This window comes from Schistocerca cancellata, chromosome 4 (assembly GCF_023864275.1).
Source record: "Schistocerca cancellata isolate TAMUIC-IGC-003103 chromosome 4, iqSchCanc2.1, whole genome shotgun sequence".
In the NCBI taxonomy this organism is placed as follows: domain Eukaryota; kingdom Metazoa; phylum Arthropoda; class Insecta; order Orthoptera; family Acrididae; genus Schistocerca; species Schistocerca cancellata.
In genome coordinates this window covers 443,682,069-443,699,508 of record NC_064629.1, presented here as the reverse complement: position 1 = coordinate 443,699,508, position 17,440 = coordinate 443,682,069, and the positions used below count along the sequence as shown (strand labels likewise).

Genomic DNA, 17,440 nt, shown 5'->3' with positions numbered 1-17,440 from the left:
TAAATGTCCCCTTCACTATTGCACTCTGTAAATATTCTACTTGTTCTCTGCGTTTACTTATAGGCTCAAACTGCTCATAATTTATGTTACCAAACTGTGAACATTCTTTTTAATAACTTCAACGGTAAATATGTTGATTGTTGAAGTTATTAAAAAGAATGTTGAACTGTCTTGTAGTGCCTGTCCATATAGGCACATTCACACACAACATCTACATACCTGTCCACAATGGAGATTTAAACCATTGTCACCAGTACACGGATACGTTGTTTCTAAATTTATAGACAAACTAAAACTACATACACAGCAATACCTTCTTGCTCACAACGCCCAGTAACCCACAAACATGCAACATTCTTCTCAATGGCACACCATATTTAATCTGTTCACATGTCCGAAGATTTGAAAAACTTTTTGAAATAATAAAATTTATTGCCTCAACCAATAGCTATAATCCTGTTCAGACTGACAGTATGTTACACAGGAAACAAAAATTGGAATTATACCCTCGCCTATGCTCTCTCTACTGTTCCTTCCAATGCTACAGGAAGTAATAAACAATCCAAGAACAGGTGTAAGAGAGTGTAGCCAAAACAATGCAATTCTAAAACTGTAGGAGTTACTACTATGTCAGTAACATCATAGTCCAGTGTATTTTCGATAGTAAGTATAAGACCCAATTACTAGCCAGCAGTGGTGTATACTAAATTACTTGTGCTGCATGTCATAAGATTTATATTTCGAAGAGTCACACACATAGCAACTAGGTTTGCTGATCATGAACGTAACTGGAGATTACAGAATTATGATTCCTTATATACTGAGCACGTGTTGAGCCACAATCCAATGTTCCCAACATAGCGAACAAGGGCCAAAAACTTAATCTGTTGGAAGCCCTGGAAATCGACAAGCATCTGGCCCACACTCCTGATTTAACATTAAATGACCAAACATAGCTCAAGATTTCCCTATTCTAACCTTCACTTAATCCTTGTGGTTTCAAATGTTTCCCACTCTGTCTCGTCCAGTCTATTCCTCATTTCTCCTGTATTTATTCATTTTGTTGTGATCGTCTATATACTCCATATATTTTAATGTTACAAATGTCAGTAAATGTAACACCAGTTCAAGCTACTCTTCAGAACTGTTCCCAGATATTACATTTATTTTGTTATGAGTGTTAATTTAACTAACTATAGAGGCACTTTTTTCGAGTCTAGTGTTAATGTTTTTATGGTTCGTCTCTTTAGATCTATTTGCTGTCTAACTTCAAAGTTTTTAATTTCATTACCACTGCATTGTTAAAAATGATATTTACTCTTTGCTTGAACCTTACTCTTGATGTGTACAATCTTTTTCAATGCTATTCACCAATATTGCATTTTATTTGACGATGATAGTCAGTTAAAATCTAATGATGGCCTTGTACGTCGAAACCGTTTAACAAAATTAATTAATTTTCTAGCACATACAGAAAATTGTGCTTTTCTATAATTATGAAGTTTCTATACAATTTGCAGCATGAGGCTCTCACTTGGAAAAGATAGTTGACATTTCGTTACTTGTTTTCTGTCAATTTTTAATATATATTTTTTGTATTCTGCCGTGTGTCTGTAGACAGTTTGAGATAAACACATTTTTCACAGTTTGACATAGAGAGATTAAGTATATTGACGATGTATGCAAATTAATGTTAAGTCAAATCTGTATATGATATACTGATACTTTTTATGTTACTTACTTTCAAAGTCAAAGTCAAATCTGTATATGATATACTGATACTTTTTATGTTACTTACTTTCAAGTATTTCCTATTTTCTTTTGTGCCTTCTTAGAGGAAGTTCCAGCTATATGGCCTCTGGTGAGGTATGTCACATGAAATATGTAATTTTGCTTCTCACAGCGTAGTATTTGAGCATATGTTGTTGGACTAATAGAGATAATAGTTGTTGTATCTTGGTTCTGATTAATACATCATAATTTTCGTTATGTTCGCTATAGATGCTCAAAATGTTTCAAAAAAATTTTCTATAGGTTGCTGTGACAAATTCTCTCACTCTCACACTTTGCGTCTTGTTCTTAAGTTTGTTTTCCAAGACACTAGATTATTACTCCCTAGTAATCATTTGCTTTCAATGGCTCTTCCTTTTTCATTTCTGTTGCGTTCTGTCAGTAATTACTGGTGCTTTTGTTGCTTTAACACGTTTTGTATTGTTATGTAGGACATTTTATTTATTTGCTTGTTACGTGTGTATGTAGGAATTTTATATTTTATGGTTTATTCTTCTTGAGCAATGAAATAACATGGCATAACCATGAGCTTTCATGACTTATTTTCCCGAAAATACAGTAAAATACATTTGTTTGTAAAATATAACTGAGTGATGGAGAAAGATCATCTTTGATGTTATTTGATTATGGTTTCATGGGTAAGAAAAAAACACTTATTAGCTGGAAATTTTGTTTATTTAACACAGTCTCGGGGTAGCTATAGCTGTGTCATAGGCTTGGCTTTCCGCGCTGTGTGGACAATCTCAGTCAATCAATTATTATAAATGCACTTAACAGAGCAATTGCAGTCACTGTGTGATTTGAAATTCTTCATGTGTTTAAAATTCTATTCCAGGCGAATGTCACGTCAAGTATTAGACAAGAAAAGAAGTAGGATCAACTTGCGATTTCCAGTACCACTATTTATTCTCCTGAAGCACTAAAACACGACATATATCTTTGTCATTCTTTGTTACGTCTTAAATGTAAATTCTTAACACATGTTCCATGCTACTTCGTGTACGATGGATTTGTAAATTATGCTATCTGGACAGTATCTTAGTTATCTTCCAAACTATTTGCATTATGCAAGAAGTAGATTATTGTAGTAACTGCTATTCACTACATGTGCCCTCATTGCAAATTGAGAAATGTGTTGTAGTGCTTGTTCTAAGAACTCTAAAATTACGTTTTAAATGGCATTAAATATCAGAGACATGAGATACATTTGTCAAATCTATGGTTCCTGCTACAATGTTTGCACGTGGAAATAGTTTGGGCTAAGGAAATGTTTTGCTTCACAACCTGTAGCGCGAGAATTTTGCCCTTCGGAAGCGTAAAAAGTGAACTTCTCTGCAAAATTTAGACGATCCATCTTTAAATAAAATTTTGACCATACTGCGCACTCCTCGTACCATGAATACCATTGAACTAAAGAACAAGACCTCTGTAGATATGTATTACTACATCAACATACGTGTAAATTTCAATATTAAGAAACGTACGTCTAACTGAATTGAACTTTATGCCAAAGATTAGGTACACGATAAAAAGGGATAGGTCATACACGTATAAACTATCATCCTAGAAAATTTTATTTCGAATTCTATGTCTCTAGCCACCTATTTACTCACATCACACACCCCTGAGTATCAACTCAATTATTACCCAACTTCCCTCAGTACCACTTAATCCTCCCTTTCAAACCGAACGAGGTGCAGTGGTAACACACTGGACTCGTTTTAGAGAGAACGGTGGCTCAAATTCCAGTACATTCATCCAAGTTTAGTTTTTCCGAGATTTCGCAAATCATCTACGGCATATTACAGGACGGTTCCTTAGAAAAGAACATTTCCGATTTCCTCCCCTACCCTTCCCCAGTTGGTGCATATGTTCCGTCTCTAATGACTTGGTGGTCAATGGGATGTGAAACCCTAATAATTAAACCCTAATATTCCTTCTTACTCCCAGTTTATTATTTCATAATGCGGAACTTACAGTGTAGTGAATTTCAGCGAGAAAATGCCCTCAGTATTTGTGTTTTTAAAAAACGGCAACCAGTTTTAAAAACCTTCGGTGCACAATTGCAATTTTAATAATTTAGTACACATGTAAATATCGGGTCGTTGAAAATTTTAAAACTATTCTTGTGTATTTGACAAAAGATTTCACTGAAAAACAGTAACTGTAGCACTTAAAAGCTGTCCCCTAGAAGTTGTAGTTAAAATTATCGTATTCTTCATGTTTGGCGATCGGACCTTCGAGAGGAACTACTTACAACAGACCGCCTCCGAAAAAGAAAATAAACCGAGCGTCTAATTGTTCGTGACGTGTCCATAATTAAATGCCACATAAAAGAAAGGATGAGAGGATCTTCTGTAATAGAAGACGATATCCGTTTACTTGGTTTACTGAAATTCAAACAATACAACACGCCTCTGTTCTGCTCATTCTCACTGATATAATTCACTTGTAATGTACATTTATTCAGAAGAAGGCACAATCCATTCGTGTTAGCGAAGTACAAACCTGATAATAAGTCTCGTTAGCTCGTCTACAATTATTCCACGCGGTGATGTATTCGATAACATTGACTATTCACATGAATCTTGTAAGGTCACATCTGGCCCCGTAAATCCACTTTTGTTCGGCTCGAAACACTCTCTAATTCACGTCTCCTCATTAATCTTTACACATCGTCTAAATATACTCCTCGCACTACCGCTAAGTACTTCCCAATTTAATTTCACGTGCCCATTTCCGGCGAATCTTTCCGCAGATTTTCACTCAGACGATCGAAAACGACTTCTGACTCACGTACGCTACTCCAAACATTGTCGGCATGACAAGACAGTCCACCGCCCGCCAGAAAAAGGCGCATAATGACAGAAAATTCTGGAAAGTAAGGATGATTGGCAAGCACATGCTGCTAGGTATAAGAACTGTTCAATAAGTAATACAATACATTTTTTCTCAGCCAGTTTCGGTTGAAAAAGGTGGAATTTTTAGTTTGACATCGTGGAATATTCTAGCTTCAGTCCCTATAGTTTCTTGAAGTTCCGTTAGGTGACGGCACTGTAATAGTCTTTAAAGTGGGGTCTGTAACCGAGGTGCGTTCCAAGCAGAGAGCCGTCGATCAGTTTCTTTCGATGGACAACCAGAGCATCGCAGCTATTCTTAAGTGCTTGCAGAGTATCTAGGGAGATCTAGCAGTGAACAGAACCACTATGACTTGTTGGCCGAGGCGTCTGTCATCATCGCAACAAGGTCGTGCAAACATGTCCGATCTCCTGCGTGCCGGCCGCCGGCACACAGCTGTGACTTCTGCAATATTGGAACGTGCGGACACTCTTACTCGAGGTAATCAACGGATCACAATCAAACACTTCGCTGCACGACTGGACGTCTCTGTTGATAGTGCTGACACACGCGTTCACCAGTTGGAGTACTCGAAATTTTGTGCTTGCTGGTTCCTCGCCGCCTAACGAAGTCCATAAAGAGCAACGAAGGACATCTGTGCGGAATTGCTTGCTCTTTACGAGGCTGATCGTGACAGTTTTTTGTCGAACATCGCCACATGCTATGAAACATGGGTTCATCACTTCGAACCGAAAAAAACGGCAACCCACGGAGTGGCGTCACACCACCTCTCCTCGGAAGAAAATGTTCAAAGCCTCACACTCTGCCGGTAAAGTTATGGCGACACTCTTCTGGGGCTCCGAAGGGGTTATTCTGTTTGATGTCCTCCCTTATGGTGCAACCATAAACTCTACTGTGCTATCCTCAGGAAACTGAAGAAAGGACATCAGCGTGTTTGTCGTAAAAAAATAAAATAAAATAAAAAGTAAAATAAAAAATACTAACTGCCCTTTCTCCATGCAAACGCTTGGTCTCACACAAGTTCACGCAACCGAGACTAACTCACACAATGTCATTGGACTGTTCTTCCTTATCCACGCTACATCCCGGATCACCCACTTTCCGACTTCCATTCCTGTGACCTAATGAAGAATGCAGTCAGCGGGAAGCAGTACGTAGATCATGGGGAAGTTATTTATGCAGTGAGACGTTGGCTCGGATGTCGACCAGTAGAATTGTACCATGTGGGGATACAGGCTCTCCCTGTAACATGACGTAAGGCTCTCGCATTGAACAGAGGGTATGTTGAAAAATAGTGTTTTGTAGCCAAAAGAGTGGGGAATAACATGATATAGTGGAATCCAGAATAAAAGCAACCTGCTTTCAGAAAAAAACAAGTGATGCATTACTTATCGAACGCACCTCGTAAATCGTTGATATTGATATCGGTAATGGTACCCTTACACACTGTCAGCCCAATTTACAATATAGGAAAGAAAAAGAAATGCTGATGAAATACGGTTTTGGAGTTGCTTGAAGGGAAAGTTGTACCTCGGGCACGTTATGTTGCAACTTACTCAGTTCTTCCCCTCATTCCCACACTTCTCTTTTATCCACTACGTCGCTCAGCAGTACAAACTATCTGGATGGCATAACCATGATAATGAGGATACATAAGACAACGGCATGTTTGACCTCTTAGCCGTCACTGCCTGAACAGTAAGAGCCGACCCAACGTCGTGTGTGCCACCAGCGCCGGCTGCGGTGGTCGTGCGGTTCTGGGCGCTTCAGTCCGGAACCGCGCGTCTGCTACGGTCGCAGGTTCGAATCCTGCCTCGGGAATGGATGTGTGTGATGTGCTTGGGTTAGTTAGGTTTAAGTAGTTCTAAGTTCTAGGGGACTGATGACCTAAGATGTTAAGTCCCATAGTAGTCAGAGCCATTTGTGCCACCAGCACAGCTCGCAGCGGACAGGTCTACCATCGCTGCGGCCAGTACTGGGCACAAAGTTTGGAGATCCTTAAGTCCGTTCGTACGTGATGGCGGTCAAATCGCACTGTGATAACGCTGCATGGCCTAGTACCCTTTCGTCCCACCCACTGGTGCCACAGTCGCGTCGCTGCCGTAGCTTGGCTTACACAAACGAAAATGTCACAGTATGACAAACTAATGTCACGGAGATTTATTGTTGCTACTCTTTCAAACTCACGCCAAGGCAGGTTAGATGGCATTTCCACATCGTTTTTGACTGCTCTTCCGTGCGTTAGAGTGGCATAACGGGAGGATGAGGAAGGAAATCGTCAGTGCCAGTTCATCCCAGCATTTATGTTAAGCGATTCCAGGAAATTAAGGGAAACCGAACTGTCAAATGTGGATTTCAACAGTCATCCACCCAAATATGAGTCCCGTTGTTTACCACTGCACCGTCTTGCCTGCCATCAGTCTGCAATTGTAATAATTCATTACTCATAGACAGTGGTAGTCATTCTCTGTTTATAACGAATTCTGGTCATTATTTCAGCCTGGTACAGTTTTATAGCCATTAATATGTTACTCTTAAAAACAACAATTAATCTGTCGAAAAAAAATTATCGGAAGGTTGGTCTGAACTTCACAGTGTCTTGCAAGGTACGGTTGTGTTGTTGCACTGTGTCCCTACTTTCTTCTGATTGTTGAATCGGTTCATCTAGACCTATGACAAACAAGACGCATTGGTTCAAATTCAAATGGCTCTGAGCACTATGGGACTCAACTTCTCAGGTCATCAGTCCCCTAACTAACCTAAGGACATCACACACATCCATGCGCGAGGCAGGATTCGAACCTGCGACCGTAGCGGTCGCGCGGTTCCAGACTGAAGTGCCTAGAACTGCTCGGCCACACCGGCCGGCTGACGTATTGGTGAAAACAGGAAAACGTTTATGTCTGACGTAAATTCAAAAATGCAAGAGACAGACTGAATTAATTAAAAGACTTCGTTCAGTTCATACGTTAAAAACTGGTCTTGTTCAGATTAAAGTGACCTCTAAGGTGAAATTTTAAACTGCTGCTGCGCTGAAGGAATAAAATTTGTGATAAGTTTACGCCGTGTAAAACATACCCGTCAGTCCAAGCAATTTCGAGACTGGATTAATAAAGGAGACAGAAAAGTTATGATGGTAGTTTTAATGTTTCAAGTATTGTACATCGTCTGCCCCCGCTGGAGTACAATGCACAGAAGGTCCATACAATCTTGTTAACCTGTGAGAAAACTCCTTGTTTGGTAGATTTTTCAACTCGTGCGTCACGTTGGCTTCAATGACGTCACACGTTGACAATTTCTGTGAACTTCTGCACATTTTTGTTTTGTGGTAGGTTCGTATTGATTACACCAAGTCTTGTAAGCCGTGATAATTTTTTCCAGAAAAGTCGCCGTTCATGTCCACGCGTCATTTTAATTTTTTTTTCGAGCGTCGAGGTGTGCGGGGAAAACTTTGCACACACTTTTCTCTTCTTCAAAACAGCCTGGAGAACATCTTCAACACTTGATTTAGAAACGTCGCTCCACTGAAATTGTGCACTACTTAACACTGCCCTATCACAGCCTACTGGGGAATGCACTTTGTTTACAGTTGTTCGTTCAGATTGCCACCGTAGTTACTGCTCTTACGTCTCTTACACGCCAGAAAGAAATTCAGTATCGGAACTTTTGGACGGACGATGTGCACCTGCCGGCCGGGGTGGCCGAGTGGTGGTAGGCACTACAGTCTGGAACCGCGCGACCGCAACGGTCGCAGGTTAGACTCCTGCCTCGGGCATGGATGTGTGTGAGGTCCTTAGGTTAGTTAGGTTCAAGTAGTTCTAAGATCTAGGGGACTGATGAGCTCAGAAGTTAAGTCCCATAGTGCTCACAGCCATTTTTGATGTGCATCTCTGATGGCGCATCGAGTCGATCTTGCGCACTTTGGGCGTTCAGTCAAACGCCGAAGATGACGCCAGCGAAATATTTGAGGAATAACGCTTGATTTACGCGAAGTGTGCTCAGGGAGATGCAGAACAATGGGAGTTAATGAAGCGTGGAGGGCTGCGGCTACAAACGACCTAATTGCCAGCGCAATGACAGCCGAATAAGTCACCCGCCCTCACGATTAGAGACTACCTCACAGCCCGCGTCACATTGTCTTGTCACCGGGCGCTCGCGCTAATCGTAAATTCCTCCGCTCCGAAAATTAAGATTTTTCCTGGATACGTTTCCACCGGCCAGAAGTAGCTTTAATGGTATGCGCATAATTCCGATGCAAATACCGCTTATGTGGAGCGGGAAGCTCATTGTATATCGGAGCCGGGCTGCGGACTGCCCCTTTTTGGTAAGCTTCCTTTCCCTGTCGCAATTTTTATTCTCGGCAGCTCCGGCCGTGTTGTATTAATCACGGAATTCGTGAAATAGCACATAGCGGCTCTCGGTGGCGCTGCGCAGGCCGTGAGTCATGCGACAGCTTAACATGACGAACTGTTTGTAACCGTCCGGCACGTACACGTGGCAAATGGCGCCTTGAATAATGCAGAGAGGCCGTTTTCGGTATGTGGCAGATGGTTCGCTCCGTCGGGCCGGGGCGGTACTCGGCGTCACAACAGTGCGTGCGGTACCGCTGCAGACGTGGCGGAGGACAGCTTCTGTGCCGTCGATGATGTGCCTTGCCCTTAAAATATGATTTCGCTACGGTAAAAAAACCATTCGCCTTCCAACTGCACCTTTGTTAACCATTTACTATTCTAAGTTTTGTTCATATTAGCCTGGTCCGCGTCTCAAGTTCTTCAGATCCACTTTTCCGTATTTATTGTTCCTTCTGCAAGGATAACAATGCTCATCACGCTATTTTTAGTGTTTTTCGTAGTAATCTACCGATGATTAATTTTTTTGCTTCCAGCCTACCTGCCGATTCCATTTTTGCCCATAACAATTCGTCTACTGCCCTATGTCCTTGTGGAGCGGAGGGTACACAGTATATCAGTCTCATTCCCCTCCCAAGCCCCACTGCCCATTCCTATTCCATTCACGAATGGTTCCCGGGAAGAATGACTTTCTGTATTACCGTATAGGCCTGAATTTCTCTAATCCTGGCGTCGTATTTATCCAAGTTGTATGTTAGACGAAGTAATATATTTCTGACTCATTCTGAAACATGGATTCCGGCCTTCTTTCTTTATTCATGTCAGAAGTACCAAAAAAAAACAGATATTTACTATAAAGTATAGAAAAATATACATGGACAAATTAACCAACTGAATATTCATAAACAAAGAAATTAAAACAGAAAGATAAAAACTATTGTACAGGAAATAAACGTAAATAATTAAATATTTACCCTATACACAATACTTATACTAGTTGTAACAAGTATTTGACTACATCGAAACCATAGTTTTTAGTCAGTTCCATTTCCAACACTGTGCACGAATACGGATAAAGACAGCACTACATGAGATGAATAGAAATGTCTTCCTCCCCATATTCGCACTGCGAGTCTAACAAATTTACAACGACTGAACAGCAGAAATAAAACAGATTTATTAAAAGAAATGTGAAATAGTTAAGCTTAAGAGCCACAACATATCTTTGGTACAGAATCAGTAAAATTGAGTAACGTTGGTAAAAGAATATGATATGTACCATGAGTAGCAAACAACGAACTGTCAAATAGCCAGTCGTACACAGTATGTGCGACGAAAGTCAACCAACATGCTGGTGACATGAATGGCATTGGACAAGCCTATATACAAAATGGGAGCACTGGTGTACATATAAACTGTAATAAAGTCTGCAACAGTTGAAGCTCAAGTATGCATTAATCGTACAACCATAGAAAATTATTAACAAAAGTATACTGTCCTGTTTCCTAGGAATTTAGGTTCCCGGTACATTCTACAGGGTGACAATTATTGAACTACATGGCCGAGCGGTTCTAGGCGCTACAGTCTGGAACCGCGCGACCGCTACGGTCGCAGGTTCGAATTCTGCCTCGGGCATGGATGTGTGTGATGTCCTTAAGTTAGTTAGGTTTAAGTAGTTCTAAGTTCTAGGGGACTGATGACCTCAGAAGTTAAGTCCCATAGTGCCCAGAGCCATTTGAACCATTTGAACTACATGAAAAGAAAGGTAAATTAGTTGCAAACTACAGCATGCACACACTTTATTCAGTATTTAAATGTCACTACAGATATTCGGATTTAGGTTACGACATGTTCGATATGACTGTCTCATTGGCAATGACCGAGCGAGGTGGCGCAGTGGTTCGACACTGGACTCGCATTCGGGAGGACGACGGTTCAATCCCGCGTCCGGCCATCCTGATTTAGGTTTTCCGTGATTTCCCTAAATCGCTCCAGACAAATGCCGGGATGGTTCCTTTGAAAGGGCACGGCCGACTTCCTTCCCCATCCTTCCCTAATCCGATGAGACCGATGACCTCGCTGTCTGGTCTCCTTCCCCAAACAACCCAACCCATTGGCAATGATGTGGCGCAGACGAACAGCGAGATTCTGCATGACCCGCCGAAGTATCAGAACATCGATGCTGTCGATGGCCTCCTGAATGGATGTTTTCATCTCAGAAATGGTTTTGGGGTTATTGCTGTACACCGTTTCTTTAATATAGCCCCACAAAAAGGAGTCACATGTGTTCAGATCCGGTAAACATGGCGGCCAATAGAGGCCCATGCGCTGGCCTCATGGTACCCTGTAGCCAGAATGCGGTCCCCAAAGTGCTCCTCCAGGACATCAAACACTCTCTTGCTTCGATAGGGTCGAGCTCCATCTTGCATGAACCACATCTTGTCGAAATCAGGGTCACTTTGGATAATGGGGATGAAATCATCTTCCAAAACCTTCTCGTACCTTTCGGTAGTCACCGTACCATCAAAGAATACCGCACCGATTATTCCGTGAAGGGACATTGCACACCACACAGTCACCCGCTGAGGATGAAGAGACTTCCCGATCGCGAAATACGGATTCTCAGTCCCTCAAATGCGAAAATTTTGCTTTTGACGAAGACACGAAATGATAGTATATTCATAAGCAATACAAAATAATCATAGTTGATTGTCCTTGAAGCATACTTGGCACAACATTGTACATATATATTTTCGCTCTAAATATGCCACATGGACAGTTAAATATGACTGCTTTATATTTTATATGAATATTAAATGGATTAGTATCTTGAATTCCTAGGAGACGGGATATTATTCAGATATGAAGACGCTCATTATGGACCGAAATCGATACTTCGACGACACTGAATGAAATTAAAGAAACTAATTCTGCATTTCCAGTATTAATGACTTTATTCGGGGCTATGTAATGCCACTTTCCAGCAGTTCACGACTAGGAGTCGTGATATCACTCCAAACACGAATTTTTATGCCCAACTGCGTAATTACATGCGACCATGAACACAAGGATCAGATTTTGCGACCGTAGCGGTCGCGCGGTTCCAGACTGAAACGCCTAGAACCGCTCTGCCACACCGGCCGGCTTTGACAACTGATTGAGGAGAAGATGTACGATAGAGGACTCAGTAATCATCACGAAGAAAGAATATGTTATGATTCAACGTACCATAGATATTAATTTCATTAGATAACGAACAATAGCTTAGTTGCAGTGGGGACAAGAAACCTTTCCTACACTCGTCTGCGGGAAAACAGAAAAGGCTTGTCAAGATCTTTCTTAGTAAATTAACTGCTGAAAGTTGAATTTCAGTTAATATTTTCGAGATTTCTGTACCGACATCATATTAAGCTACGACCAACCGGACAGAATTTTGCGCTTCACCATGTGATCATTTAATAGTACAGCATTCCGTGAAGGGATGCAAATTGTCATACTGTTCGTATAGATCATGCAGTGGCTAAACTTAATGTTGTCGTGAAGTAGTAAGATTCTGATATGATAACGAGTAAAGCGTTTCTGACCCTGTAACGATTAGTGGTTTGTTGGTTTGCAGCGGCGAGTTCCACCTGGGGTACCCTCGCGCCGAGCTGCAGGGAGCGTCGTGGTACCAGCTGCTGCACTGGGACTGCATGCGGGAGGCGCAGACCAAGCACCGCCTCAGTAAGTATTCACACTCTAAGTAGCTCCTATCTTCGAGTATGTGTGTTTCACTTTTTTGTTACTGGCAAGTCAGTTGGTTGCCGTTCCTATGAATATACAGTTATTAATCTCAGCTCATTCTCTTTTCCATTCCATATCCTAGATCGAAAGCTCAAGACACCCCCTCTCTCTCTCTCTCTCTCTCTCTCTCACTGACTCACACACACACACACACACACACACACACACACACACACACACACAAACCCAGCAAAGAAAATGACGGCACGTAGCTGTTCCATTCCACAAGATATGATTGGTGGAAACAATAAAAACTAGCTCAAGTAAGACCACGCATTGCATGTCTTGGAGTGGACCGTGCACAGGATCCGCGTGTGGCACTTTGAATCTTCTCTGTCTTTTCTATTCTATTCTGTTCTGGCCTGAAGAACTGTATGAGCTTATAGGTTGCACGATTGTTTTGAAGCGACTTATTTTTTGAACATCGCTCGGCGGATTGAGTTGCATGAGATTAAGAATTGGAAAAAAAGAAAAAAAATCACATTCATTCCGAGTGACGTGATTACTGATGAGCACTTTCTCTTATCTGTCACAAATTTTGAAGGAAAAATATTTTGTAAAGAATAAATAAAAGGACAGTTTTCACAGATATTAAGGGGTAGGGATAAGTTTAAATGGAGATAATGGGGCTTCTGTGACAACAGAAATATCCTTTCTTTGAGTAGTTTATGAGCTTTGGGAGAAATAGTGACCCATACTTGCCGTTATCTATTGGAGATGCAGGGTTTTCGTGTAATATCATTCAGTGTTTCCAATAAACAATGCCAGTAATATGACAAAAAATATGAATGAAAGTTGCTCTCTGGAAACAACCCTTGGTCTGTAATTACGCCATTCTTCCTTCTTCCCAGGGACCATTGAAGTACAGAGTGTGGGGGGTGGGGGGGGGGGGGCAACAATGCCCTTCTCCAGTTGTAGCAGTGGTGTTTCAATATAATGGAAATTCAGCTACCCGACTAAGGTCAATCATCAAATGTTGTCACACGTGGACGGCCATGGGTGAGTGACCTGAAGTGTAAACAAGGAGCCATCCGTTACCTAAAGCTTCGAGTTGTTCCAAAGAACGCATCATATACTACTAATGGGACCGTGAAACCGAACAAGTGACCAGTTATAAAAGGCAATAAACTCTGCTGAGAGCGGTGAAGTGGGAAGGAAGATAAACATGGCTCCGACTCACGGGCATCACTTCTGTTTATGTTCAGTCTTCTGACGGAAACATGTAAATAACATATGCGGTAAGTGCTCATAAACTGGTGAAAAAGGATCAGAAGCGAAATTCCGCTGAGTTTTAGAGCTCTGGTGACCATAAAGCGTGAATCTTGCGACAGAGTGGTGCTGTCCCCTCGCAAAGGCGACAAATATCCGCACAGCGGAAGCTCACCCGCTGTTACGATGATATGGGCTACGGAGACCCTAACTTGTCGAGAAGTCCCTCACAAACAAAAGGAAGGCGTTGGGAAACTCGTAAGAATACTGTAAAGCCACCTGAAGGCACGGTTATAAGTGTCCAGGAAGACCAGAATAACTGACTTACGTCGACAGGGCTCTTAAAGTATCGGCCATGCACAACTTGATACGCCTTCTGAGAGCTCTCAGTTGGTAGTCTCGCTATGTTCTGCCAACTGCGGTTACTTTTCGTGCGATAAAATCTTCAAAGCATGATAACATTTGTTACATGTAAACCTTTTCGAAAATGATTTTAACGTTACTGTAGACCTTACAAGAGAACTTACATGAGAGATCGTGCCTTAAACGAAGGAAAACTGAATGATATTTCAAAGGATAATAACATCGTTAGGGTATTGTGCTCAGATAGTAGGCAAAATTGGCCGAACTATATGGATACACAACGTAAATTTTATGTCAAATAATAGGAACAAAAGTGTAGCAACTTTTTGTGCTGAAAATAGGAAGCAGAACTTTTTTCCTCTATGGCAAGAAAGAGGAAACAAATTTGAAAGTGAATAGGTGTTGTAAAGTGGGTTGTGCCGCTGGGTCCTGTTCTCGGTCTACTAGTTTTCTTGATATCTGTCACTGATCTGTTGCGAAATGTGACAGATGATTCTAAATTTTATCTTTTTGTAGGTGAAGAGGTGCCGTTGTGAAAGGCTTAGAATGTAACCTAAATGATTTGCGCAGTAGGGTAGTTGGTAATCTCAGCACACAGAGAGAAAGATATCGCTTAACTGTAACAAAACGCAGTGCGCAAAATGTCGACTCACAACATTCCCAAAACAGACATTTCACTGTCAGAGAATAATCCCATAGCCAGCATAGTCGAACATTTTGAATTCTTATTACTGGATAATACTTAATGCGCTTTCTTGACACTATTATATTCAGGGTTTTCACTACAAAAATAATACCCGTTGTCAACGACACTGAAACGCAAAAGCTATTATACTTTGCCTATATCCTTTCTATCATATTTGACAGAATCATATTTTGAGGCAACAATGGGCATTCACAAAGAATATTCAAAACCCCGAAAACGACCATCAAAACAAAGTGCAGTTTCAACTAACGAACTTCATATTGCCTCTTTGTCAGCTGAAATAGTGGCTGTATCTGTAGCTAGGCATAAGGCTACTGTCGCTTTGGAATAGGAAATAGGCTGAAATAAAAGCTGACTTCCTGAATTTAGTACGCCACAAGTAACACACCCTGAGCAATTCGTGTTATAAAACTGTACTTTAAACGACAAAGCGGCCTCCCTCCAGCTGCGTAAGTGGAAAGACGCCGACTGTTGCAGAACGTAGGAATAAAGTGCTGTTGCTGATTTCGAGCCTCCAGCGACTCATTCTTCCACCGACAAGTAGATTTCTCCTCAATAGCGAACTGATAACCTCAAGCGGCCAATACATGGTAGTACATTTTGTTCATTACGGTAACCCCTTTCTGTTGGGTCAGCTTGCTCGTTAAATTGTTACGCAACAGAATGATACTTTCTTCCCTTGTCGGTTTTATATGTGGAGAGTTTTTTGTTTTTCTGGAGCGTCTATTCTGTTGAGTTCATGCCCAACCACAAAGGCACTGAAAGAAACGGAGCAGTTGAGAAGATTTGTCAGACTATCACATTTCGTTCGCTCCAGTGTCCTGAGGATAGTACGGGCATGATTGTCAAAGTGACTCCTGCAGATACTAGCAGGAAACTTACTCTGATGTTGAAAATGTTTCCTTTCCAATACTTACAAGCGTGAATAACGGTAAAGATTCAGTAGTCATCAAAGAATACGTTAAAAAACGTGCTCAAAGGGCACACCGGATCGCAGACGGTTCAGAAGATGAATTCCGTCGAATGGTCATTAACCATGTAGTGTAGTTGTCCACTGCATTGGGCAGCTGTTAATGTCGCTTCTTTGGCCCTTTTAATCAGTCCTGAGGCTGCAAATGCACGGAGGGCACAGCACCAGTAGGGAGTATGTACTGGAGTGGACTGCGTGTATTTGCAGCCTCAGGGGTGATTAAAAACACCAAAGAGGCAACATTAACAGCTGTCCACTCCAGAAAATGTAAATAACCCATGTGTTCTTACTAGGGTATAAAGCTATCGGACAATAAACCAGAAAAAAAAGAAATATGAAACATGGATTTTGTATAGCAAGAATCACAGCCATGTCCTCTGCTTATAATTGTAAATATCAAATTACTCTTCTGTTTATTCAGATCTTGTCTTGCCGAGACAGTGCCTATTCGTTTTGGTAAGCGTTTTATGTCATTCAGCAGTTGGACGCCCTTCCTTTTTCCACAGTAGTCTGTTGACCAAATGGTGGTATGTTGTGTGTGTCATCTGTCTACATCGTGTTTTCTGAGTCTAAGATCGGGAATGTTTATGGCATTTGCCTTGCCGTGGACCTTAGAACCCCACCCTGGTTGTCTGGCGCTCTGCTTCAAACCGGATCCGTTTAACCTCCAGTCTCACAAACAACAGTGCTGCGTTATTCGCTGTAACAGTATTTCTGATGTAAATGTCGTATTAATCACGTCAATATAGAGAGAAACTCTAGCGTCGGCCTTTTCTCCAATTACCATTACGAAAGAAAAGAAATGCGCGTGTTGATAGCAAGACAGCAAAAACTATTTATTAAATTTGAAACGCTATCGCAGCACCCGGTTGTATTTGATTCTCATTGGGATTGTATCCGCAGTGTAATGCGTGAATCGTGATCTATGGATATACGTTTTCGGGGTAAATAAACATTCCTCAGAAGAAATGGACGCAGCTAAATGTTTTGAAGGGATTCTGGTTACAGTTATGGTCGCGAATTAATCTCACTGGCTCACAAGCTTGAATGGCGTGTGCCTGCACTCCTTTAATAGAAATACTGAGCCATTCAACGAGAAGCATTGGCCCATGAAATTGATCGGCGTGAATCAGACTGTGACCCAGTTATAGCAAAGGGTACCTATTTGCGCGCGCACACTCTTTCACAAAAATCGTGGCTACCTGGAAGCAAGACACCAAAGCATCTTACATCTTCGATGAGTTGTGACGAGTGCGTTCTGCAGTACCGTCAGAGCGATACTATTGTTTGCAAGTAATAATTGATTTAAATGTTACGTTCCAAATTACTAAATACCACCGTTCTCGATCCTAATCGAAGATGTAACCATAGGTTACGGAATGTACCAACTAGTTCCAGTTAGTTGGCGGA

General features: G+C 41.5%; 1 protein-coding gene across 1 annotated transcript in view; it reads left to right on the top strand.

The window, feature by feature from the left end:
• LOC126184243 (neuronal PAS domain-containing protein 4A) overlaps positions 1–17,440 on the top strand; it is a 1,173,452-nt gene that overhangs the window by 1,061,121 nt on the left and 94,891 nt on the right. Inside the window, 1 exon segment of the mRNA XM_049926613.1 lies at positions 12,616–12,722. Within this exon segment, the coding sequence (XP_049782570.1) occupies positions 12,616–12,722 (107 nt within the window).